Genomic DNA, 23,499 nt, shown 5'->3' with positions numbered 1-23,499 from the left:
GTTTCCACATTCCTCTTGACCTCATTTGCCTAACTTTGTCTACAATCTTCCAAATTTGCTCTTTTCCTCTCTCTGATCAAGCAATTTGATCTGCCTATCAGTCTTAACTTCTATCCACTTCTTTTTCTACGAAGTGAACAACCAGATGTGCTGCTCACATTTTGGCGAGTAGGTAAGCTTTCCCTTTAACATTATCCTTTAAGGCCACTTCTAAGTGGATCTTCTAAGTGTGGCAGCTACCCATTTACATTTAGCACTAATATATCATCCTCTCCTTTCTGGGAACCAATAACTTAATGGATCTTATAATATTCATAATACTTATTTGGAACTATATTTCAAACAGCAAATGGTCTTCCACTGTAGTGGCTATTACCTTGCTCTAGGGCATAAAGGGTCTGTGCTATCCTATTAGGGATTGCCAGAAAGTGTATTTATATAGAGGATGAATGAGATTAAGTAGATCAAGCACCTGTTACATAGCAAATATTCTATACATTTTAATTGTCTGGCCCTTAAAAACATTGTTTTTGGTCCCAGATTCAAGACTGAAGCACTGAGTGTCTTTTCCTGATGTTTGTTACAAAGACTATATACACTTTGTTAGGAATTTCTCTATTAATGTTTAACTAAAGCCACCTTGTTACCAATTCTATTACGAAAAATCTTTCCACTGTTAATGAAGACCCTGATGATCACAAAGGCAACCCCAAAGTATTGAGAAGATGGACATTAAACTGTTAGTTCTCAAACCTGTTCATTTTTAGAAACATATAGAGAATGTATTCAAAAATACATTTTTACTAACCTCAGTTATTCTAATTCAGTGGGCCTGGGGTGGAGCTCAGAAATCCGTATTAAAAATTTTAAAAATGATGCAGGTGGTTGTGATTTTCAACCAAGTTTGGGAACCACTGCTCTAAGCCACATGTGGGAAAAACCTGGTCACCGGCCATAGGTCCCAAAGCCTCTCTTCGCTCACACCTCTCAGAGAATGAGAAACGTCTGTGCTCAGAAAGGCAAGACTAATATCATGCAGCTTTCAAGGTGGTCTGCTTTACCCCAGTGCCTAAAAACACAGTTGGCATACATTAGCCACTCAATAAATAGCTAATGAATAAATGAATGAACACATAAATGAATGAATGAACCAGTGTCTGCTGTCAGCACTGTCTTCTGAAAACTGTTGTTTTTCTTTCCCTGATTAGAACTCTTCTAATAATACAGCTTCCTTATTAACAGCCACAGTCATTTATGTTTCCACTTAAGCTGGAATTTTCAATTCAAATATTTGACCAAAAGAATCAGGAATTAACAAGACCAAGCTGCTACCGCTCACTTGAACAAAAACATTTCAAGCCCCTTCCATTTTCCAACACTTTTTTCTCTTTTCAAAGAGGAAGTTCAGACCTATTTTCAAAAAGTCTGAGTAGTAGGAAACTATTTTACAGTTGATCCTGGGATGGTGTCAACACTGTAAATAAGCAACTGATCCTAACACAGTCTTGCTCTTAAATGTGTATAATTTTCTTAATTAACTCTGTGATATGATTAGCTCTATTAATAATAAAGATAAAAAATATCTCCCAAAGATTTGCAAAAGTATCTTTTATGAAATATTAATAAAGAAACTCTTGGTATGCTTGGGTGGCTCAGTGGTTGAACGTTTGCCTTCAGCTCAGGGCGTGATCCTGGAGTCCCAGGATCGAGTCCCACGTCGGGCTCCCTGCATGGAGCCTGCCTCTCCCTCTGCCTATGTCTCTGCCTCTCTCTCTCTCTCTCTCTCTCTGTGTCTCTCATTAATCCCTAAAAAAAAACCAAACTCCTAAAAAGGCATATAGCCTTTGAGATGCTTGAGAAAAGAGACCTTTTAATTAGTAACTTTTTAAATTTCCTTTTATAGCCCTTCTTTCCACCCGTCTGCCTATTGAGGCCTCATCTTAGATATCAACATTCCTAGTAAGACCATTTAATTTATGTTTTATGTATTCAATGTATAGATTCTGTATTTGGCTGCATTTCCTCTTGCCTTACAATGTCTTTTTGCAGTGAAGGTCTCTAAAAATAACATTCTATTAGTGAACGTTTTTAATAGAAAGTCCATTAAACACACCATCTATGTATAGAGGTGCATAATATGTAGTTATATATATTTTTTCTAAATTAAATAAAATTTTACAATTATTTTTAACAAAGTCATTTAAAGATTGTGCAATATGAATTCATAATGGCTCAAACTCACTTTTATAAATTCTTAATTTTATTGTCATCTGATCACTGAGAGAGGAAGATTATAGACTATAAATAAAACAGTGCGTTAAGTGAATTGTGAAAGACATTTCCATTGCAAAAATATCCCTGACCCTTTCCCACTCTGTCTTTCTCATATATGGACACACACACACACACACACACACACACAACATCTTCTCTTATAGCCAATTCGCATAGGTTAATATTCCAGGAGCTTTATGTTAAGTTTTGGCTTTAAATAAATCACTTCATATAGCCAAAACCACTGACTTTTTTTTTTTTTTTTTTTGGTTTCTACACAACACTCTAATTCAAGTCCAGTTTCCTTCAAATTCAGTCCAGGTGCTAAAAAAGCCTCTTGGTTTTCCAAGGAACACTCAACAGAATTTCTCTTCTCTGTATTCATATTTATAGCACAGTCTCTAACTAGTCCAGTATTTTGTATTTTCTGGATTAAAGTGGCTCCATAGTGAATTTGTAGTCCATCAAATTCATAGACACTTATAAGTGTATATTTTTCCTGTTAGACATCAATGGTTATTCCTTTAGGATCTTGTTTTTCGTTATTTACAAACTCTTAATTTCTTTAGTGAACAGGGATGTGTGTTATAAGTTAGCAATGAAAAGAATAATAAAAATAAAAAAAAACACAGTTCTTTAGAATGACTTAGTTACCACCCAATAAAAAAACTTAGAATCATGATAAGCTCTGTAACTTTTAGCTTTTATGCTATTTAATTTGCAGTCTTAGAATTCTGGATATATCTTTGGGTTTGGGGCCTCAGGGATAAATCACTGAATTTAACCTTTATTAGATTTCAAATCTAAAGCATAAAGAGGGCCTCTTCTACCTCATTCCTCCTCAGCCTCACTCTTGAATTTTAGTTAAAAACCATGATCAATGGCAATCCCTCTAATAATCAGATGATATGTTTGGAAATGTTAGTATACCCTATTAGAGAGCACAATCATAGAGAGGTAATATGGCATCAGCTTATCTGGGTTCAGACAATTTCTCCACCATTTATAAGATAGGTAACTGAACAAATTACTCTCCTTTTGCCTCAATTTCTTGTCAGTGAGGTAGAAAATATAATCAATTCTAACCTAGAATGTTGGTGCTGAGATTATATCAATTAATTTGTGTAATGAAATATCCAGAATATAGTGAAATTCAGGAAATATTAACTCATACAGATTTTGAGGGATTTAGAAAATGATTATGATGTTACATAGGTGGTGTGGGAGACAGAATTATTTCTAGATGATCTAAAGTATTATTTTTCTCAAGATAAGTGACATCCTATAAATATCTTTAGATAATTTTAGGGCAGATGATAAATTCAGACAATTGATCTCAGTATTAGAATCACATGGCTTCTAGTTAAAATGCAGATTCTGACTCAATAGGTTAGGGATGGGGCCCGAGATTTGCATTTCTCACAAGCTCCCAGGTAATGCTAATGCTGTTTGGTCTAGGGATCACACTTTGACTAGCATGACCTAAATCTCTTGAGAACCTTTAAAAAATTTTTTTTCTAGATAGATAGATAAAATTAGATTTTACTAGTATTTTACACACATGAATGTATGTGTGTGTGTAAAGTACTTTATGTATCTCAAATATAACAATGTGTGTGCTATTGAGAAATAGACCACCTTAATTGGCCAGATGCATTTTGTCAATGTAGTAATCTCTTTTTCATGGACACTATGTGTCTTAGTGTCAGGAGACAGTTTACGTAGATGTTCTTATAATCTTGAAGACTCTTCTTGAGATAGCTTAGAATGATGGTTTTCAGACTTTAGCTCCATGAGAATCACCTGATGGTTGGGTCTTCACCCCTAGAGTTTCTGATTCAGTAGGCCTGGGATGGTACTTGGGCATCCACATACCAACAAGTTCCCAGGTGTTTTTCATACTGCTTGTCCATGTACCACACTTTAAGAAACACTAGGTTAGTTGGCTCTTTCCTGAAATCAGCCAGAGTCTAGCAATATTTTCTTACTTGAATCATCACTATAAGCACCACTTCTGTTTCTATAGGAGGATTTGAACATTGGTTTCTGAAGTCCTGTGATACTGTGATTTATAATAAAAAATATATACTTTTCTATCTTATTCCTGGCATATTGCTCCTAAAACCCTTGGAATTTCCTGTGACAAGAAAGATAAAAGTGTCCTTTGTTAATTAGGTGACTCTTGGAAAGCTAATGGAAGGCTCGTTGCCAGGGGAACCAACCAAGTAAATGGGTAGAGGGTTGGAACTTTCAGTACCCACACTTAACTTAAAACTTCTGGAGAGGGGGAGGGGCTGGAGGTTGACACAATAGCCAATGAATTCATCAGTCATATCTATGTAATGAAGCCTCCATAAAAACCCAAAAGGACAGTGTTTGGAGAGCTTCCAGGTTGGTGAACACATGGAGATTCTGGAAGAGTGGTGTACCTAGAGAGAATATGGAAGCTCTGGATTTTTTCTCCATGCCTTCTTCTACACATCTCTTGCATCTGGCTCTTCCTAAGTTATATCCTTTTATAATAAACCAGTGATCCAGGAAGCAGAACAATTCTCTGAGTTCTGTGAGACACTCTAGCCAAGTATTGAACCAAAGAGGAAGTCCTAGGAACCTCTAATATATAGTCAGTTATACCAAAGTACAGGTAACGACCTGGATTTGCAGCTACCATCTGAAGTGGTGATAGAAGGGAGGGGTCTTATAGGACTGACACCTTAACTTGTAGAATCTGATACTGTCTTGGGTAGTGGTGTCAGAATTGAGTTGAACTAAAGGACACCCAACTGATGTCTTGAGAATTGATTGTTGATGTGGGGAACCTCTCCCCTGCCACATTAGATTTGTTCTAAGAACACCAAAAAAGATACCATCCCTGGAATCATGATTCTTAAATGTTTTTCAATTTGCTTACCAAGTCAGTAAAGCAGAAGATCTCATCACCTTCAATTTATCCCCACACAATAAGACATCCCCAGAGTCAACAGCAAGAGAGGCACTGGTTTTGATTAAAGAATAATGAAATTATGTCTGTTTTTTTTTATTAAGCATAAATAAATTATTACTATATCCCAGAAGTAGTGCCAAGACTGTCATGTTATAAACATGAAAAAGTAAACATGGATCACTAGAAGAATGTTCATTGGCTCCAAAATTTCACTGTCCACATGATAACCACTGATCTGATGGATAAAAGTCATGAGTCAAAAAAAACCAGAACAGTGTCAGCAGTTGAGTTTTAGCATTTAATACATGATATTTAGAAAATAGGGGTTCACACTGAGTGAAATTAGTCTTGGAGGCAAAGAGCAGCCAAAGGGTGGTGGTGAGGGGAACTCATTAGATAAGGTTACTTGTTTGAACCCTGAATATGAAACCTTAATATATTGGAGTAAGTCGTATTCCCATATTGACTCTTACAATTCTAAAGGACCTTTGAATGAATGAATGAATGAATAATAAATAAATAAAACTTTGTCTTGATAGTTGGAATCCGCATCAGAACTCCACACATGGAATAATCTCAAGATCTATCAGTTCACCCTAGATTTGCCTTAACCTCTCAAGTATAGCAGTGAGTAAGTTAGACTTACTAACTTATCAGGTTAGACTACATGGAATGCTCTGACCTCTTTCATGGTACTTGGAGCTATTCTGGAAGGCTCCAGTCTTTGGAATAGAGAGGTAGAATCTAGAGATCAGCTTCTCCCATGCCTTTAGCTTCATAGTTGAAATCACTTATAATGGAAAGCAATAACTATTAGGTGTTAGTGCTCTTAGAGCGAATTATCACCTGCCTCAAAGAGACTGCAGAAAGAGTGAATAACTAATGGCTAGGAGCAGATCTTTAAAATATTGTGTTAATATTCATAATATTAGGATCTGGACAAACTCCTGAAAAGAGTCCTACAATTTGACAAACTGCAATGAACATTTTAATGGATCTGCTTGCAAACTCATCTCAACATTGTAAAATGATAACACAGAGGAAACTGAAACTATAATAGATATAATATCCTTAAAATCGAGGTTTAATAAATAAAGATATTGTTTCCCAGTTTAAAGCTGTACCCTGGCTATGAACACTGGCTTACTTGGCTTTTGCTTACTCAAGGTCCTGCAACCTAAACTGAGTATTTACTAAGTGTGAGACACTATTCTACTCATTTTATATGTCTTGATTAAATTTCACAAGAAATATATGAAGTAGAGGCTCTTTCTTTTACCCTAGAAGAAACTGGGTCACATAGAAATTAGTAACTTCTCCAAGGTCACATGGAAGGCAATAGATGCAGAATTTAACAAGGAAATTTTGGGCACCAGAAACTGATATTAAAAACCATAATATATCTTCCTTTCACCTAATAATGGGAAATTTAGAATTGCCAATTGATGTTACATCTCCCAGGGAATATACCTATATAACAAAAGGATTTTAAAAATAAATAAATAAATAAAATTAAAAATAAATGAATAAAATAAAAAAACACAGGAGGATTTTCAGAAAAAAAAAATGTGTTTGATGGGAGGCAGTATATTGTAAAATAAAGAACAAGAATAGAAAACAAGTTTGAGCCACTACACATTGAGGAAGTCAGTTATCCTCTCCTTAGACCTCCCAGATTTCTTGCATATTAAATTTTGGTAATATTTTAACAGAAATAGATTACATCTGATATTAGATGTGCTTAATATTCTTGGACTAGATGACTGAAGATATTTTGAGGCCAGTACATTTTAAGCAAACCTCCATACTGCCTGTGTATAACGACATATCTGAAGTGATTTATGTTTCTTATTCCCAAAAGACTGCCAAGAACCTTTTCTTCCTATGGTTATACTAAAATTTTAAGAAAGTGTGTATCATTTCCCTTTTTTTTTGTCCTTGAAAAATACTCCTTCTATTCAAGATCTAAATTGAGATTTGTAATAAAAATGGTTTTCTCTAGTGTTGGATTACTTTTTATTGTTTTGTTGCCCAAGTTCTAAATAACTTCATAATAACATATTACAAACTCTCTCCATAGTCATAATAGGACATGTGCCTTTGCTCCTATTTATATGTTTAAATCTATACAATTTCATTATTTTAGCAAGGAAAATGGTAATTTTCACTTTGGGCACATTCAGATTATGGTTTGGGACTTTGCTGTGTACAAATCCAATAAGGCAGCCGTTATTTGGCACTTTTACTAGACTCTAGTGGGTGGGGCGGGGGGGGGCTTTGGTTTTGGTAAGTATATGTGTATAGAGAATCATTTGCTATTTTAATTGAGGTAATTTAAAATTAGATTGCAGAAAGAGACCAAGCTTCCTCTCATTTATCTTAAGATTTGACAATGAAAGTCATCATATCTAGTTGTACCTTCCACCTTCATCAGCTAAAATTTCAATCAGGTACTCTAAGGAATAATCTGGAAGGTTTCTCTTAGGACCTTTCAAAATTCAAAACTCTCTCAAGGGAAGAGACATGGAGGGGATAGCCCCTAAAGATGTAGCCCACTCCAGTGGAGACAAACACTGGCTTTAGTTTCACCGCTAGGTTTACTTGCATGCAAAAGTTCCCAATAAAATCCAGCTGGTTTAAATTTTGTCTGCAGACCTGAAACCCAGCAAATTTGGCTTGGCTTCCTATTTTGCAGAAAATGTTTCACACGGCTGTAATCTGGAAATACTGAAGTGTATGAACCCTCAACAGAAACAACAGGAGAACAGCTGTCTCCTACCTTCACTTTCTCCCACCTCTACTCTTAAAGCCTTGGGTGTTTTTAACAGAGGGGAAAAAGTCTGCCTCTGAGCATAAAAGATGGTATGAATCATCCATGACTACCTTTGTTGTTTGCTCTAAGCCAAAAAGGAAAGATTAAAGAGTTGCCATTGATGAGTGAGACAACTCAACTTTTGGCATCACTAGAGAAGGAAGGAGCATGTAAGATCATGGAGGGAAATAAAACAACAAAACAATACTGTTACAATTTGAACAATAACAGGCTTCAGTACGTGAAAGCATAGTGTTATCTTTTCCATTTTCCACTCTTGTGCTTTCATTGGCTTCATACAATCCCCTTGTTGCCTATAATTGGGGATGGAGTTAGTGCCAAGGCTGCATAAAATAAGCAATCTTTCCTTTATACTTTCTGTGCATCATGATTGTGTATGTGAAGTCATAAAAATAATTTATTATGAGCATGTGTATTCCTGGCCTAAAGAGCCAAGTATTCTTGTGACAACAGTATAATAGCATCACATGTATTCCCATAAAACACCATATGTGGGCACTTAATAGTTATTGCCCTGGCACCTATATACTGGGATATCATCTTAAAGGGAGACCCCTTAGAATAAAGAACACTTGGTACTTAGACAAATAAAATCCTGTAGATGAGATAGGTGAACAAGGAGTAGAGATTTACTAAGAATTCATTGATAATGACAATTGTTTGTCTTCCATTAGTATATCAGATTGTCTCAAACCACTTTCTAGAGTTTTTTCATAGGTTCAGGAAAACCTTTTACAGATTGTAAACATCAGCAAATATTCTTCAGTCTCAAATTTGCAAGAATGCTCTAATATCATATAGAAATCTAGTAAGCCATAAGAATAGGTACAACATAATTTTTCTTCTCACTCATTACTCTTTGGAAAGCATTTATTTTGGGCTTGTGGTACAAATCACAGTAAACAAATTGGTTTCAAACTAGATAAAACTGCACAAAATGAATGAGAGCTGCTTTGCGGCCCTTGTGAGTGCTTGATGATGTTATGAAAGTGTGTCTCTGTGCCAGAAACTGTTGCCCATTGTCCCTTTCCTTTCTGCTGGCTTCCAGCTTAGGGTGGAATGGCTTCCTTTGGTTGCCAATACGGCTGGAGAGTGGCTTTCTCAGGTCTGATATGCTTTGAGAGTGCCAGAACTCTGGGACTGGTGTTTAACTCTTGCATTAGCACCTGGGTCAGGTGGCCAGACTCTCACTGTAGGCATATGACAGGGACTTTCAAAATAACTGAACTGAAGTGGGAGGCTAGAGCTCACTATTTCCAGATTGTATGTTTACTTTAGTTGGGAATCAAGGTAATCTGCAAGGAGGGAAACCATATAAATCAGATTGGAGAGCTTTCTTCAAAGGGCAACTTATCTTAGTGATACATTGCTGAGTGTCACAGGGGTCTATGTAGGAAGATGCCTCTGTTGATGTCTTAAGGTTTTAGAAAAAACAGGATTCAGTACCTGCATCTCCCTTCACGTACTCTTCCTTGTGTAACAGCCTGAAACTTACAATGGTATTTTGTTTAAAGTACATATGGTAGTTATTACATGGAAAATGTACACTAAGCATATGTCCACAACCCTAATAGCTCCTTCCAACACTTCTACACGGCTGCTTCCACCCAGTCAATTTCTCTCACTGTTCTTTGGCCCAAACTTCCATTCCAGCGCCCCTCCTCCTCTACAATGGAAATATTGTTGCTTTGAATTGTTTTGTTCTTTCTTTTTAAAGTTTTTAATTCCAGTTAGTTAACATACAGTGTTATATTGCTTTCAGGTGCACAACATAGTGATTCAACATTAATTGTTTTGTTCTTTTAATACTTATAGGCAGCTGAAAGAGAACTTTTAAGGTGTAACATCTCTTAGTGATCCAAATATGTATTTTTTTCAGTTAATAAAACTGGCTTAGCAGTTACTATCCCTATGTCTTGTTCTTCTCTATCAACTGCTGGGTTTTTCGAAGGTTGTTACCTAACTAAACGTTAAATCCCTTACATCTTTTCTTTCTCATTAAGAACGTGTTTCCATTAGCCTATCATAATGTGGTTTAGAATTTTGTTTTCCTCCTGTCCACCTCCAAAATCATGTGTTTTCAATTCTCTACCAATGATTCTCCATCCTGACTGTTCATTTTATCTTCATCATTGGATTAGGAGATATCTAAGGCCAAAGGATTTTGAGAATTTCTCTAAGCTTCAGTTATCTCACTTTTAAAATAAAATTGGAATACCTAGGTTCACAGGATTTTTTGAGGATGAAAATATTAAAACTAATATTAGTATAGATAGTGTTTTTGGAGTCTTCCATTAGAAAGAATGTATAATTAGGGAGGAATATAAGGAAATGCAAGGATAAGAGAAGGGACTCCTTTGTTGGTTCTTTTTCTCTATCCCTTTCTCCTTTCTGTCCTCATTCTCTTCCTTCCTTTCCTTGGAAAGATCTTAGGCCAATGCACTGAAATATTCTAAAATATCATGTCATCTCAAGAACCTAAAAGTCACCTTTCATTTAGTCCTCTGCATTTTCAATATCAAATAAAACTTTAATCTATGTAATATTTAATATTGGTATAATTTATTGAGCACTTTGTGATTTTTTCACATATTTTATTTAATTTTTAACAATAAATGTTGCGGTAGGCATGATCCCATTTTAAAGATAAAGGGACAGAGCTTCAGTAAATTGTCTAAAATGACAAAGCTGAGGTGAGGCAGAGCTGGTTTTGATCCATACCTGATTATAACACTTGTGCTGCTATGCTCTGCATCATTCTGCCTTCTAATAACAATCTCTTTGTTTTAAATATACCCATCCACTGTTCCTCTTCTCTACAATAGCTTTTACTACCTATTTTTAGTTTTCATTTTCTCACATCTGAATTGTTTCCTAGTTAGTCTTCTCACAAACCAGCCGATTCACTATGACTACTGATTCTCCAGCTGTGTCTTGATCTTGCTATTTCTGTCTGCAAAAGCAGCTGTTGCTCTCCATTGCTCCTGTTTTCATCCTTCCCACATGTAAACTTCCTCTGATTCCCAAGAACACCCAGAATGCAAATCAGTCTTACTTCTCACCATTTCTCAAATGCATACCTTTCCTTTAGCTGTCCCATGTCGATTCCCACCTCTCTTTATTTAAAGCATATCCCTTACCTGAAACTAGATTGAGAACTTCATGAGAGCAGAGTCATGTATCATCTACCAATATATCCCCATGTTGACTGCCATGGTGCTAGCTCTGAAGTAGGAAGTAATTACTTATCTGGAAAAATCTTTACTTGGGTCCAAATGTGGTGGTTTCTGCCACATGGTCCTGTGGACATTCATAGGTGACTAGGTATAAATGATCCATGAACTCCTTCTCGTTTTGTTGGAATGGGTCTCCTAAGTAGAGGACAGATTCTAAATTCTCCATATCCCATGAGGACAAATTGAGAAATTGAAGTATGGCAGGTTAACTGGCAGCAAATGTGGAATTAATGTTGCATCACACCAAACTCTCTGAGGGGCAATAGGAGCAGCATTTGGGGGTGAGGCATCTCCCAAGCCACAGGCTGAAAAATTTGTTTAATTCCCAGGAATAGAGAACAAGAGAAATTGTGGTATCAGGTGCTTGTACATATGTATGCTCAGTAGAGGTTATAAATAATGCATATATTCAGGAACACAAAATGCTGTTAGTATGATTTCTCTGAATTTCCACTGACTAAATAAAAATAGAAATCCTCAATAAACATTTTGTGCCTATCCAAAATATATAAATATTTGTCTATCAACCACATATAGCCTTTTTAAAAAATGGATTCCTAGATATATTCCATGGAGAAAATAAATTTAGCTAAAATTTCCCTTCTACTACAGTAAAAAAACAAAAACAAAACCAAAAAAACCTATAGTTCTATAGTTCTATAGAACTAGCATTTCATAGGAAACATTTAGGCGACTCTGCTTCTTCTAACACATTGAATTTACTGTGTCCATCTGAAATCAGATTTCTGAAATAGGAAATGAAAGAGGATTCTACTTCAGTGAATTAACCCAAGAAGATCTTTCCAAGGAAAGGAAGGAAAAGAAGGAGGACAGGAAGGGGAAAGAGGTAGAGAAAAAGAACCACCAAAAGAATCTCTTCTCTTATCCCTGCTTTACTTTCATTTCTTCCCTACAATTGCACATTCTTTCTAATGGAAGTCTCGAAAAACTCTATTTATACTAATATTAGTTTTAATATTTTCATCTTTAAAAGAATCTTATGAGCCTAGGTATTCTAGTCTTACTTTACAAATGAGAGAACTGAAGTTGGGAGAAATTCTCAAAATTCTTTGCTCTTAGATATTTCCAAATCCAAGGTCTTTACTCTTTCCCTATCAGTAAACAAACCTGATTGTTAGAATTCATTGCCAGGTAAATAGTTTCTTAACATTACTATTGATTGGGTAACCAAATGAATTACAAATGGGACAGAGAATCTTCCTTTTTATTTATTATTTATTTATTTTTTTGATAGAGAGAACATTATTAGGGGGAGGGGGAGGGGAGAAATGGAGAGGGAATCCTCAAGCAGACTCCCCACTGAGCACAGAGCCAGATGTAGGGCTCTCTTCCAGGACCCTGAGATCATGACCTGAGTCAAAATCAAGAGTTGGGTGCTCAACTGACTAAGAGCCACTGAAGCACTCCTTAATTTTCATTTTTAAAAGTGATGTTGATATGTGAAAAACAGGTGATCTATCTAATGATCTTTGGCAGTGTCAAAGATAAGAACTAAATATTATATAAGCATACACTATACAGTGACAGATGTGCTATTTCAAATATAAAATTGCTAATGTATACTTTTTAATCATTAGATAATTTCACAGGCATGCATTATGATAGCCATATTACATTGTAAATTAGATAAATATGGTATCTATTTTTAAGAAGTTTGCTGTTTAAGGAAAACTACCTATATCATACTTTTATATTCAGCTTTCCCCCAGAAATTTATAAATTTATGTACAGGGACATTACAGTTATATACCTTTTTTCCTTTTTGAAACTCAGTAATTTACAAAACTTTTGAATTATTTCATCATTTCAAATGTCTATGAAGACTTTCCAAATATCCCTTTTCTTCATTTTTTCCTTTAACTCTCTTTTTCCTGGTGTTTTCAATCAGCTTATGAAAAATTGTGTAAGCTAGCCAGGTAAAGTCTTGCACATTTTCAAAGGGGCAGACATTAGGGAATCATTCAGTTCCAAGTAAAGACATCAGAAAGCTATCTAGACAATTAGCATATTGTCACATATACTTTTTCATAAAAAAATCCTGTAAGAAATCTCCATATAGGAAAACAAAAACTTATAAAATTGATAAAATATCATGTAAATTATTCCCACTCTTATCTTACATTTGTTTTATTACAAGCTCTCTAGTCCTTGTATAATATAATTCAAGGTAAAAATTACTGTTCAATTTTGGGAACACGTTTTTTCCCCAATAAATTCATTCCAGATAGAGGTAGTTTTTAAACAGTTGGGTTATTTTATATTTTTATCTAAGATTCAGGTTGTATCAATGTAGACATAGATCATAGTAACCAAAGAAATAGCCAAGTCTGATTTTAAACAGTTAAACCAACCTTTTGTGCATTATTCTTTGTGTGTCCTTTGCCTGGTAAGTACTCTGTAAAGCTTTATGGAGAGCCCTAACTCTACATCTGTAAAAACAGAAAATGCTCATACTGATATCAAAGTCTAAGATAACTACCTTGAAAATTGCAGCATTTATTTTTTTATATTTCTGTTAAATGTCAAAGTTAAAGTGGTTGATTTATTTGATTACACTGAAAATGATGAACATATTTTAGAAGGGTGTACAAGCTGAAACATCCTACAGGTGTATGTGAGTTGTTTCAGAAGCTTTATTTATTGGATTTATGTCACCTCTTCTATTGCAGATTTTGGCAATAGAAGAATATATGATCATAAACATTTGCAAGCAGATACTACTATGAAATGTTTTTTTATTGTGCAGTACTATCAAATACAACTTGTCCCTATTACTTTTCAAATTTATTTCTTAATTCAGCTTGCTGTTGCATTGGAAAAGAGTGAAAATGTTTTATGTAATTTTTGTGGCCTCCGTGAGGTAGATTTTAGATATAAGTTGTAGAAGGTTTTGCTACAGATTGTGTCTTCACTATTTACCAATTCTGGTCTTAGACAAAACATTTATTCTGAGTTTCTTTATCAAATTGAGCTAATAATTTCTATTTGGCTAGGTGTAATAAAGTTTAGTAGCATTTGTCAAAGTGCATTTTAAAGTTTTAAGCACCATACATATAGAAGTAAAGCATTTTGTCTATTGTATGAATATGTACGTCTTTTTTTCTCTGTGTGTGCATATATATGTATATATATTCTGCATATTTATGTATTTATACATTATGCATATATATATGTTATATATGTGTGTATATATATTCTGTCAGCAACATCAGCATCATCTGGGAAGTTGTAAGAAATTCAGAATTTCTGCCTCATCCCAGACTTAATGAATCAGAATTGGCACTCTAAGGTAAACAGAGATTCATGTTAATGTTGGAAAAGCATTGTACCATGTGATCTACTTACCATCTGATCATTCTCTCTCTTTCCACAAACATACAGATATATATGTAGCAGCCATAGGCTATCTATGGGCTAGGCCAAAGAAGGTAGATTTATCACAAGTTGATAAAAGAGCAGTCTAGAAAAGTATTTCATATTTTAACTAGAATTGACCATCAATAGTAGTGGAAAGATAAAGGGTATTAAGTAGCTCATTTATAGAATAGTATTTGCTGCTGTCAATAATGAGGCAGAATGCATTATTGTACTGAAAGTTTGAATTAGATAATCTAACATATCCCATCCAATTTTGTAATTCTACTATACATGCATATTTGTGTATCGGTATACACTCTAACCACGAATATTTGATTCCTGTTTCTAATCTCTGTCTTTAGATCTGTTTTGTATGAGCACGCAGGTGACAGATATTTTAATTCCAAGATTTAAAATTATTGCCTTCTAAAACAATCATAGCTTATTTATGTATATTTATCATATGTAAATCATAGTATATTCATCTAATCTAGTGTTGGTTGTTAGCAATGCATTATTTTACAGTCTAATTGTTACCTTGGTTGCTACTTCATTATTTGCAGAAACTATTAAGGAAAATGTATAACAGTTGAGACTCATTATAATGTCTAAGCAAATCTATTAGATCTTTGAACAACACTGTTATTCAACCAAGGGCCAAACAGCAGTTGCCAGGTTTATCAATACAGTCATTTACTAACACTGAGCTCTTTGATTCATGCCAAAAGATCAAACCAAATGTTCTCTACTGCATACTTATTTAAGCATGTGTTTTTTTTGTTGTTGTTGTTTTTGTTTTTGTTGACATACTGAAAGCTGTACATATTTTTTTTTGTATTTTATTTATTCATTCGAGAGAGAGAGAGAGAGAGAGAGAGAGAAAACAAGCAGAGGAAGAAGCAGACTCCCAACCAAGCGGGGAGCCCAACATGGGGCTCGATCCAAGGACCCCCAGATCATGACCCAAGCCGAAGGCATACGCTCAACCAACTGAACCAGCCAGGTGTCCTGAAAGCTGTACATATTTAATGGATACAACCTGATGAGTTTGAAGATAGATATACATCATGAAACTCACTTCACCACAGTCTATACCACACACATATCTATCACCTCTACAAGTTTCTTCCTGTCCTCTATTTATTACTGTTATGTATGATAAGAACATTTAACTTAATAGCTTCCCTCTCAGAAAATGTTTAAGTGTAAAATATAAACATTAGGCATTATGGTACATGATAGGTTTTTAGGACTTACTCGTTTTCCACAACTGAAATTTTGTACCCTTCAATTATGTTGATATTACTGCTGGTTGACCTGTGAGCTGTACCAGGGAAAATGGAGGCTCCTTACCCCCTCCCCTGTTCTTGGAATGTACATTTTACTCATTGCTCTATAGCTCTGGCTATGGAAGCTGTTTCAAAAATACTCTTAAGGGAACAATGTGTTGTTGAGACCGTATAGACTGTAGATATGACTGAACCCTATTTAAGACCTCTGTATAAACTTTTAAGATTCTGCTGGGTAAATGCCAAGTTAGTATCTCATGACTGCCCAGGACAAGCCTCACATAGAAGTTCCCTTGCTTATTAAAACAGCCATCTACCAATCTGGTGTGGCCTGCCTTTCTTCAGGCTTTCTTTTTTTCTGTGTATGGGGAGCCAGTTACAGATTTCACTCAGGGAACTCCTGATGTTTGCAAACCAATAGGCTAATACCTCTAAGTTTCCTTTTCTCCCTAGCTCCTGGCAATCATGTGTTTAGTCACACATAGGGCAAGAAGATAAATCTAAGACATTGCTTCATCTTTTTGAAGTTTATCAACTAAATAAATGAATGTGCCATGTTGGTGCATGTTATTATTTAGGACAAGTATATTATTTGGTTGATTTATTTTTTACAACATATGATGTTAGCTGCAGTGATGTTATACTGTCATTGTATATGTTTAATACCTTAGTGTATCTTGTTACTAATGTGTTGGGTTTTTTTTCAAACTTACAGGTGTTTATATATTTTTCTTTCTTCCCAGCTGCAATGCCTTTTAGATTCATTTTGGAAGCAGGGTTTTATACACCAATCATAGAAAGAGTCCATAATACATGGAATCTCACTACCTCACTATTGTTAGGTGAAAAAATTCAAAACTCATTTCCAATTTGGGAATTGAAATACCTTCAGATGACCGTGTTGAAATATTGACCAAATTAGAAATAGCTCCAACCTTGGATATGCAAGAAGGTCATCCTTAAATTTTCATTCTCACTAAGATATTGCCATGGTACTGGAGGTCTTTTACTTAAAAATAAAAGAAGCCAATAACACTTAACTATTTTTTTAAAAAGCTACAAAATATATTTAAGTATTCTATGAAAATGTTCACTTTGTCAAGATTTTTCTTCTAGGCTGACTTGTATATGTAATTAGAATTTTAATTGAAGGTTTACATATTTGCATTTTGTAATATATTTAATTTCTATTTTGACTATTCTGACATTTTTTAAAATCATTATTTTGTGTCTGATCTATCATATCTTAATGAGGCATTTACCATTTCATATAAATTATAGAAAGTAAATTTTAGATCCCATCAGCTCTCAGCCACTGCTACACAAGGATTTGGAAGAAAAAAAAAGATCATATCTCTATAGCCATTTGGGGAGAACACTATTTAAATTTGTTCTTAACATAGGGCTGAAATTAATCTTGATTTCCTGTCAAATGTACAGGGATTTTACAATATAGTTCATAATAGTGTTTAACTCCTCTAGGGTACAAGTTAAGATAAACAAGTCACTGACAGTGTTTATCTATAAATATAGCAGATGGTGTGGGACTGAGGTTGGTTATTAACTCTGCCGACTTTAATTTCATGGTTATAAAACACTGTAAACCTCACTGTTTATAAAAGGCAGGAAGAATCTCCAATGGGCTTCAGTAGCCAAGAAACCCTCTGAAACATTAATCTCTCTAACTGATATTCGGTATCCTCCTAGGGTGCAATATTTAAGATTGTGGAGTGATTGCTAGACACATTAAAATTTTCACTGGGATCATTAGCTAACATTTCTGTCATTGATCTATTATAACTTTGTTAATGAGTTCCATGTGAGTGAAATTTAGTGAATGAGATGATTCTTTCTAAACTTTCAAGGTGAACATTTAACAATTACTTTAGGCAGATATATTTAAAAGGCAGTCTAATTTGTCAAATTAGTAACCTTTTTTCTTATGCAAAGAAGAGTCATGGTACCTAACTAGACCAAATGTACTTAGGGGTAGAATTTCATAAAGGAAAACTATAGCATCATTCAAATAACTAGCCAACCCACATTACATACATTTCCATGTGAGCCGTGAACCTCCCTCAAAATGTCATAGAATTTTAAATTTAAAAGAATTTTTAAAACATTCTAAAATCCTATAGAATTTTTTAAAAGTAAAACTATCTTTGATATTCTGAAGTGATTTGAATATAAAATTTTAATATAACTTGTTTCACTAAAATCTGTAAGTTCAATTTGATTAAAATTAATTCTTCCAAAAAGAAGGAACCACTAGAGTATAAAAATGGTATTATTTGAAATAGCTGAATTTTTCCATTCCACCTCTATGGTGAATAACAAAATATATTTTATAATCACAAAATTGAAAAAAAAATCACACACTCTATTACTTTCACATTTAGAAGACATTTATTTTTCAGTTTCTAAGAAAGCCAGACTTCACTAATTATATGAAAACCCAATATGTAAATTGGGGATTAAAAAATCTTGAACTAAAACATCTTCACTGTATTAGAGGTCAGACTCCTCAAAAATGGAGTTTTCTAATAACAAAATCCTCACTTTTCCATCCTCTTATGTCGGGCTCCTTCTCTTGGACCCATACTGAGAGCTCTGTTACTGATTTGAAGTCGGTCTCCTGTGTTTTCTGCTGATTATTCCTAACTTAGACCTCAAATCTTGGCTTCCAAGCAGCTGGCTTCTGTACAGTAGCAGCTCTTGGTGGAGAGAGGACTGAATGGAACTATTGGTAATATGTCTTCCCATCTCCCTTCCTACTCAGAGCTTCTTGTCACAAATTGTCATCGGATGTATTATTCCACTATTGATGCACTCATTTCTACAAACAACAGTCTACTCAGACTTCCAGGTCTCAAAGTACATGAAACAATCAGATTGGACAGCAAATCTCCCAAGGGGAAGGTTTATCTCATCTCCCTCGCCCTTTTCTAAAGATTCAAATCCTACCTGAATCTTCATCATCAAAGAAATTTTTTATTGGGCTATTGGTATATTTAACATTCATATCTGTGTTGAACTAAGTCAAAACTAGGGGTGATTTCACTTCAAAATTATCAGTGAAAGTCACCTAAAATGGATTTGTTAATTTTAAAACATCTTTTTGTCTTATGAGTTGTGAAATGAGGTAAAATTGTGTTTAGCAAAATGTTGCCACGAAGGCTAGGGCCACGGAGTGGCTTTCCCATAAATGTGACAAAACTAGTACATGAAAATAGAAAGAGAGGGGATTTACCAGAGACAGAATAGGGAAAAAAGGAAGCTAGATGTTGAAATCTAAGTGGAGGGGTGAACAGAGTGATTGCTTTAGGGACTCCATAAGAATTCATAAATACAGAGGGCCTTAGAGAAATGAGATATCATTAAAAGCACATTAAAACAATTACTCCTGTTAAAAAAAAAAAGGGAAAAAAAAGGATCTTTTCAATATCACAATGGGTAGCTTCAAGTTGCTGATTTTTTTTCTCCTTCGTCTATTGATAAGGTACAGTAGCTGTCATAAAGTGGAGTCTACTTTCCTAATCATGATTTGGAAAAAAACAAACAAACAAAACAAAACAGTGTCTGTAAAAAATTTTCTGATTAAAAGGTGGGGGAAAAAAAACTTAAAATGTAAGGAAAGTACTCCCGCTTTCATCCTCATCTATCAGATTTTATTAAGATAATATCAGAAATAAATCTTTGCCTTGTAATATAAAACAAATTAGAACCCACAGAAAGAAATAACACATGGCTTTTAAATACTGTAATCTCATTTTCATTATTTTCTTTCAGATTATCCAACCCTGTCTAATGTCAAAGGTATGGCATTGCATAAAAGAAAACATGCAAAGGAGATAACTCTAAGTGGATTTCATTCCCCCTTCAACGGTCAGTTAAAAATCTATCTTTTATTTTTACTACTTATTTTCTCTAAAAATCTAGTAATTGTTTTTTAATCTTTTGTTTCTAGGAGAAGTAATCTATGCTGTCATGTGCATGACAGTCACCTGTGGAATCCTTCTCCTGGTTATGCTCAAGCTGAGGTAACTGGATACAACTCAGAAGGGAAGGGCTAGACCACAATCAGCTGGTTAGAGCACATTTCACTATGGCAGACCTTACAAAGGACCTGAGAATGAAAGCTTCTCTGTTAAGACATACTAAATCATTTTTTAATGTGGGATAGGTCCAAGGAAACATTACTCTGAGTCTTCAGATGCAAGAGAAATGTGATCAGGGAGGGTTTTTTTGTGTGTGTGTTGCATTTTACAAGCACATGTGCATTGTTCCCCCCAATTAAACTGTTATCAATCTTTCCCCTGGTTTTCCTACAAAATCCAAGTTCAACTCTGCTGCATTCCTTATTCACATCATTTGCAGGATTGATCAGCTTACATAACGGAGCTGTTGTGGACTTCATACAGTTTATGTTTATCTGAAGATTTCCTCTTTAATATATGCTAATAAACTTTATTCATGTTTTAATACATAACTATTAAAAGAGATGTTTAATGAGGCCTCAAAGGGTACCCTTAGAAAGACTTATTACTGTTTCCTGACATTAATTCATTCTTTCCAAATCTTTTTTCTTGGCTGCCCTCATTGCCTGGTATGCAGTAATGCTCCAGCAGACATGTGAGACTTATGTTACAGATATATCAATCTCTAGATTTCTAAATATCCAGGGCCTAAAATTTTTCCACTTCTTTAACATTGACAAATAGATATAAAATGATGTGCATTTGCTTACTTTTCATTTAAAAAATCCTCATCTTTATAAAACAATGATGTTCATTTTCTTATTCATCATACATGTGTGTATAGTTATGTATACTTTGAGTATTGTACAATGAAGAAATATTTATGTTTACATACACACATACATATATATGTACACACACATAAAATATATTCATCAGTAAGATTAGGACTAGAGTAGAGCACTGGCAATAAACATTTCTCTTATGATATTCACAGAGGAGGACTCAGTATACTACCCAATGCATGTACACTGATTGGTCCTCCAGAAATCTCTCACTTTGAGACCTTGACAACCAAGCAAATAAAATGAAAGACTTAAGTAGGGAAGTATATGGCGATACTAAGAGGTCAGGCACTTGATGAGTACACATTCTGCCTATAGATATTCAAATGTATTTACTTTTAAATGCAATATCTACATTTCTACATGGTAGATTCCATCCCACTGAGCACTTAATTTGGTGCTCACCAACACCAGTATCCAAACAACTGCTTTTCTCCAAGGCCTTAAAAGCTGAATGTGTAAGAGAATATGTTTCTTGGGTTTTAAGATACAGTTTAAAGGCTAAATAATCAGCATCAGTTTTTGAGGCAGAAATAGCATTGGAATTTATTAAACTTGACTTTGATTTAAAACATTTGAGAGCACTGTTCAGTTACTGGATCTGCCTACATATTCCATCATAGACGTATCATTTTAGACAGGCACAGATGGTTTTCTAGTCTAGCAAAATCTTATTTTAATAGTTCTGAATCTTTATTTCTTAGGCACACATACTGTATAAAGTTCATATCTACCACATAGGCCAATGGGTTTTTACAGATTACTTTTGTACTACAGATAACTAAGGTGTTGCCTTTCAAAATTCCCTGTGTGTCTGGTGTAAGTTCATCTCCTTTCTCATCTACATAGAAAGGCCTATCCCTTTAATGAATAATAATGTGGGTGTTTTAGACAAAAATCTTGATTTTACTTTAACATGTATTTTAAGGTAATTCATTCATACCATTAAGTGTAGCACATGTAGTTACAAATTATTTTCTATACAATTTAAAATGAACACTTACCCATGATCTGCAAGATCCAGAAAGTAAATGATCTATGGTTAAGTAAATGACAAAAGCACAAGCCATCATGGAAAGAACAAAACAAAATCATCAGTAACAACAAAACCCATGTTACCCTACATATGGGAATGACTGGCACCTCAATGAAAGAAGGCTGCTTGCGACTTCAGGCATTGTTCACTCGCCTGGTGGTCAGGCTTAATCCATGAGAATGACTTTCTGTAATACAAGTTAACATTTTTACATTTGTTTCATGGTATGCAAAATTAAAACAACCCTAAATCTTCAGAGAAATTTGCGGGAAACCAATAATTTAAAACTTAAATATTGAGGCACCTGGGCACCTGGGGGAGTCCAGTCAGTTAAGCATCTGACTCTTGATTTCAGCTTAGGTCATAATCTCAGGGTCATAAAATCAAGCCTGACTTGGATTCTGTGCTCAGTGGGGATACTGCTTCTCTCCTTAGCCCTCTCCCTCTGCCCTCCCCTCCCACTCTTTCTAAAATAAATAAGTAAATAAATAAATAATAAATCTTAAACATTAAATAAAATAAGTCTTAAATAATTTAAAACTTAAATGTAATTTAAAAGATTCTTGAACAAAAAAATGATTCCTTGGAAATCACAGTTAAAGGCATGATACTTCTTAGAAAGACCATAAGATATTCCATTATTGGTACTTTGCATTCACAAAGTTGACTATAGTTTTCTCTCCAGGCATAGAATCCATTAGAAAATGGAAGATGGAGAAAAAAAAAGATGGAGAAAAATGGAAAAGGGAGAAAACTCATTTGTAAAATCATTAAAATGACATGTTGTTAACTTTTGCTTTTACTTTTATATAGAACTTCCAGGATATCAAGTCAGACAAGAGATCATTCTCCAATCCAAATACCTGGAGGACTCATGATTCATTAAGAATCACGGATCAGGGCAGCCCAGGTGGATCAGAGGTTTAGTGCCATCTTCAGCCCAGGGTGGGATCCTGGAGACCTGGGATCGAGTCCCGCATCAGGCTCCCTGAAGGGAGCCTGCTTCTCCCTCTGCCTGTGTCTCTGCCTCTCTCTCTTTCTCTGTGTCTCTAATAAATAAATAATAAATAAATAAATATATATATATATATAAATATTTAAAAATATATTTAAAAAAAAGAGTCACGGATCATTAACAATCACTTTCTTTACAGGAAGTCTTTTTAGCCAGTCAACAGAATATCCTATGTGGAATTTTCAAAAAGGAAAATGTGAAGATGGGTCTAATGATATTGGACCATTAAGTATAATAATGTAAGAAATAGTAATAATAGCATGATGTTAGATTTATTTTTAAGTATTTGAGCAAAAATGTATGGTGATATCTTTTATGACACTGATAGAAAATTAAAGTTTCCCTTGAAGGCAAAATGTGTTAACCCAAGTTACAGGCTGCATGATTTAATGATAAATTTGAGTCTATATAATTGCCATTAGTTGTATCAAAATATATTATAGTTAGCAGAGTTTTTTTTTTTCTGATCAATCTTATAAATTCCCATTGACTTGCCAAAAGGAAAATGCTAATAGAAATACCCAGTATAATTTGTTATTTTGTATTCTTATCCATTTTCAAATCATTAGCTACATCATTAGCATTGACTTTAAGTTCCTAAATATAATTGGCTAGATGATTAGTCTTAAAAATCAGAAATGAGATCTTTCTGTAACTTAAATACTGTTGAAT

At 34.5% G+C, this 23,499-nt stretch overlaps 1 protein-coding gene across 1 annotated transcript in view; it reads left to right on the top strand.

Moving 5' to 3' along the window:
- Positions 1 to 22,925, top strand: part of GFRAL (GDNF family receptor alpha like) — a 56,286-nt gene extending 33,361 nt beyond the window's left edge. Inside the window, exons 7-9 of the mRNA XM_072832552.1 lie at positions 19,744 to 19,839; positions 19,922 to 19,994; positions 22,626 to 22,925. Of these exons, the coding sequence (XP_072688653.1) occupies positions 19,744 to 19,839; positions 19,922 to 19,994; positions 22,626 to 22,698 (242 nt within the window). The 3' untranslated portion in view covers positions 22,699 to 22,925. The remainder of the gene's footprint in view (positions 1 to 19,743; positions 19,840 to 19,921; positions 19,995 to 22,625) is intronic.
- The last annotated feature ends 574 nt before the right edge of the window (positions 22,926 to 23,499 follow it).

This window comes from Canis lupus, chromosome 7 (genome assembly GCF_048164855.1).
Source record: "Canis lupus baileyi chromosome 7, mCanLup2.hap1, whole genome shotgun sequence".
Taxonomy (NCBI): Eukaryota; Metazoa; Chordata; class Mammalia; order Carnivora; family Canidae; genus Canis; species Canis lupus.
Note: the sequence above shows the minus strand (reverse complement) of the source record. Positions and strands in the feature narration are given on the sequence as shown.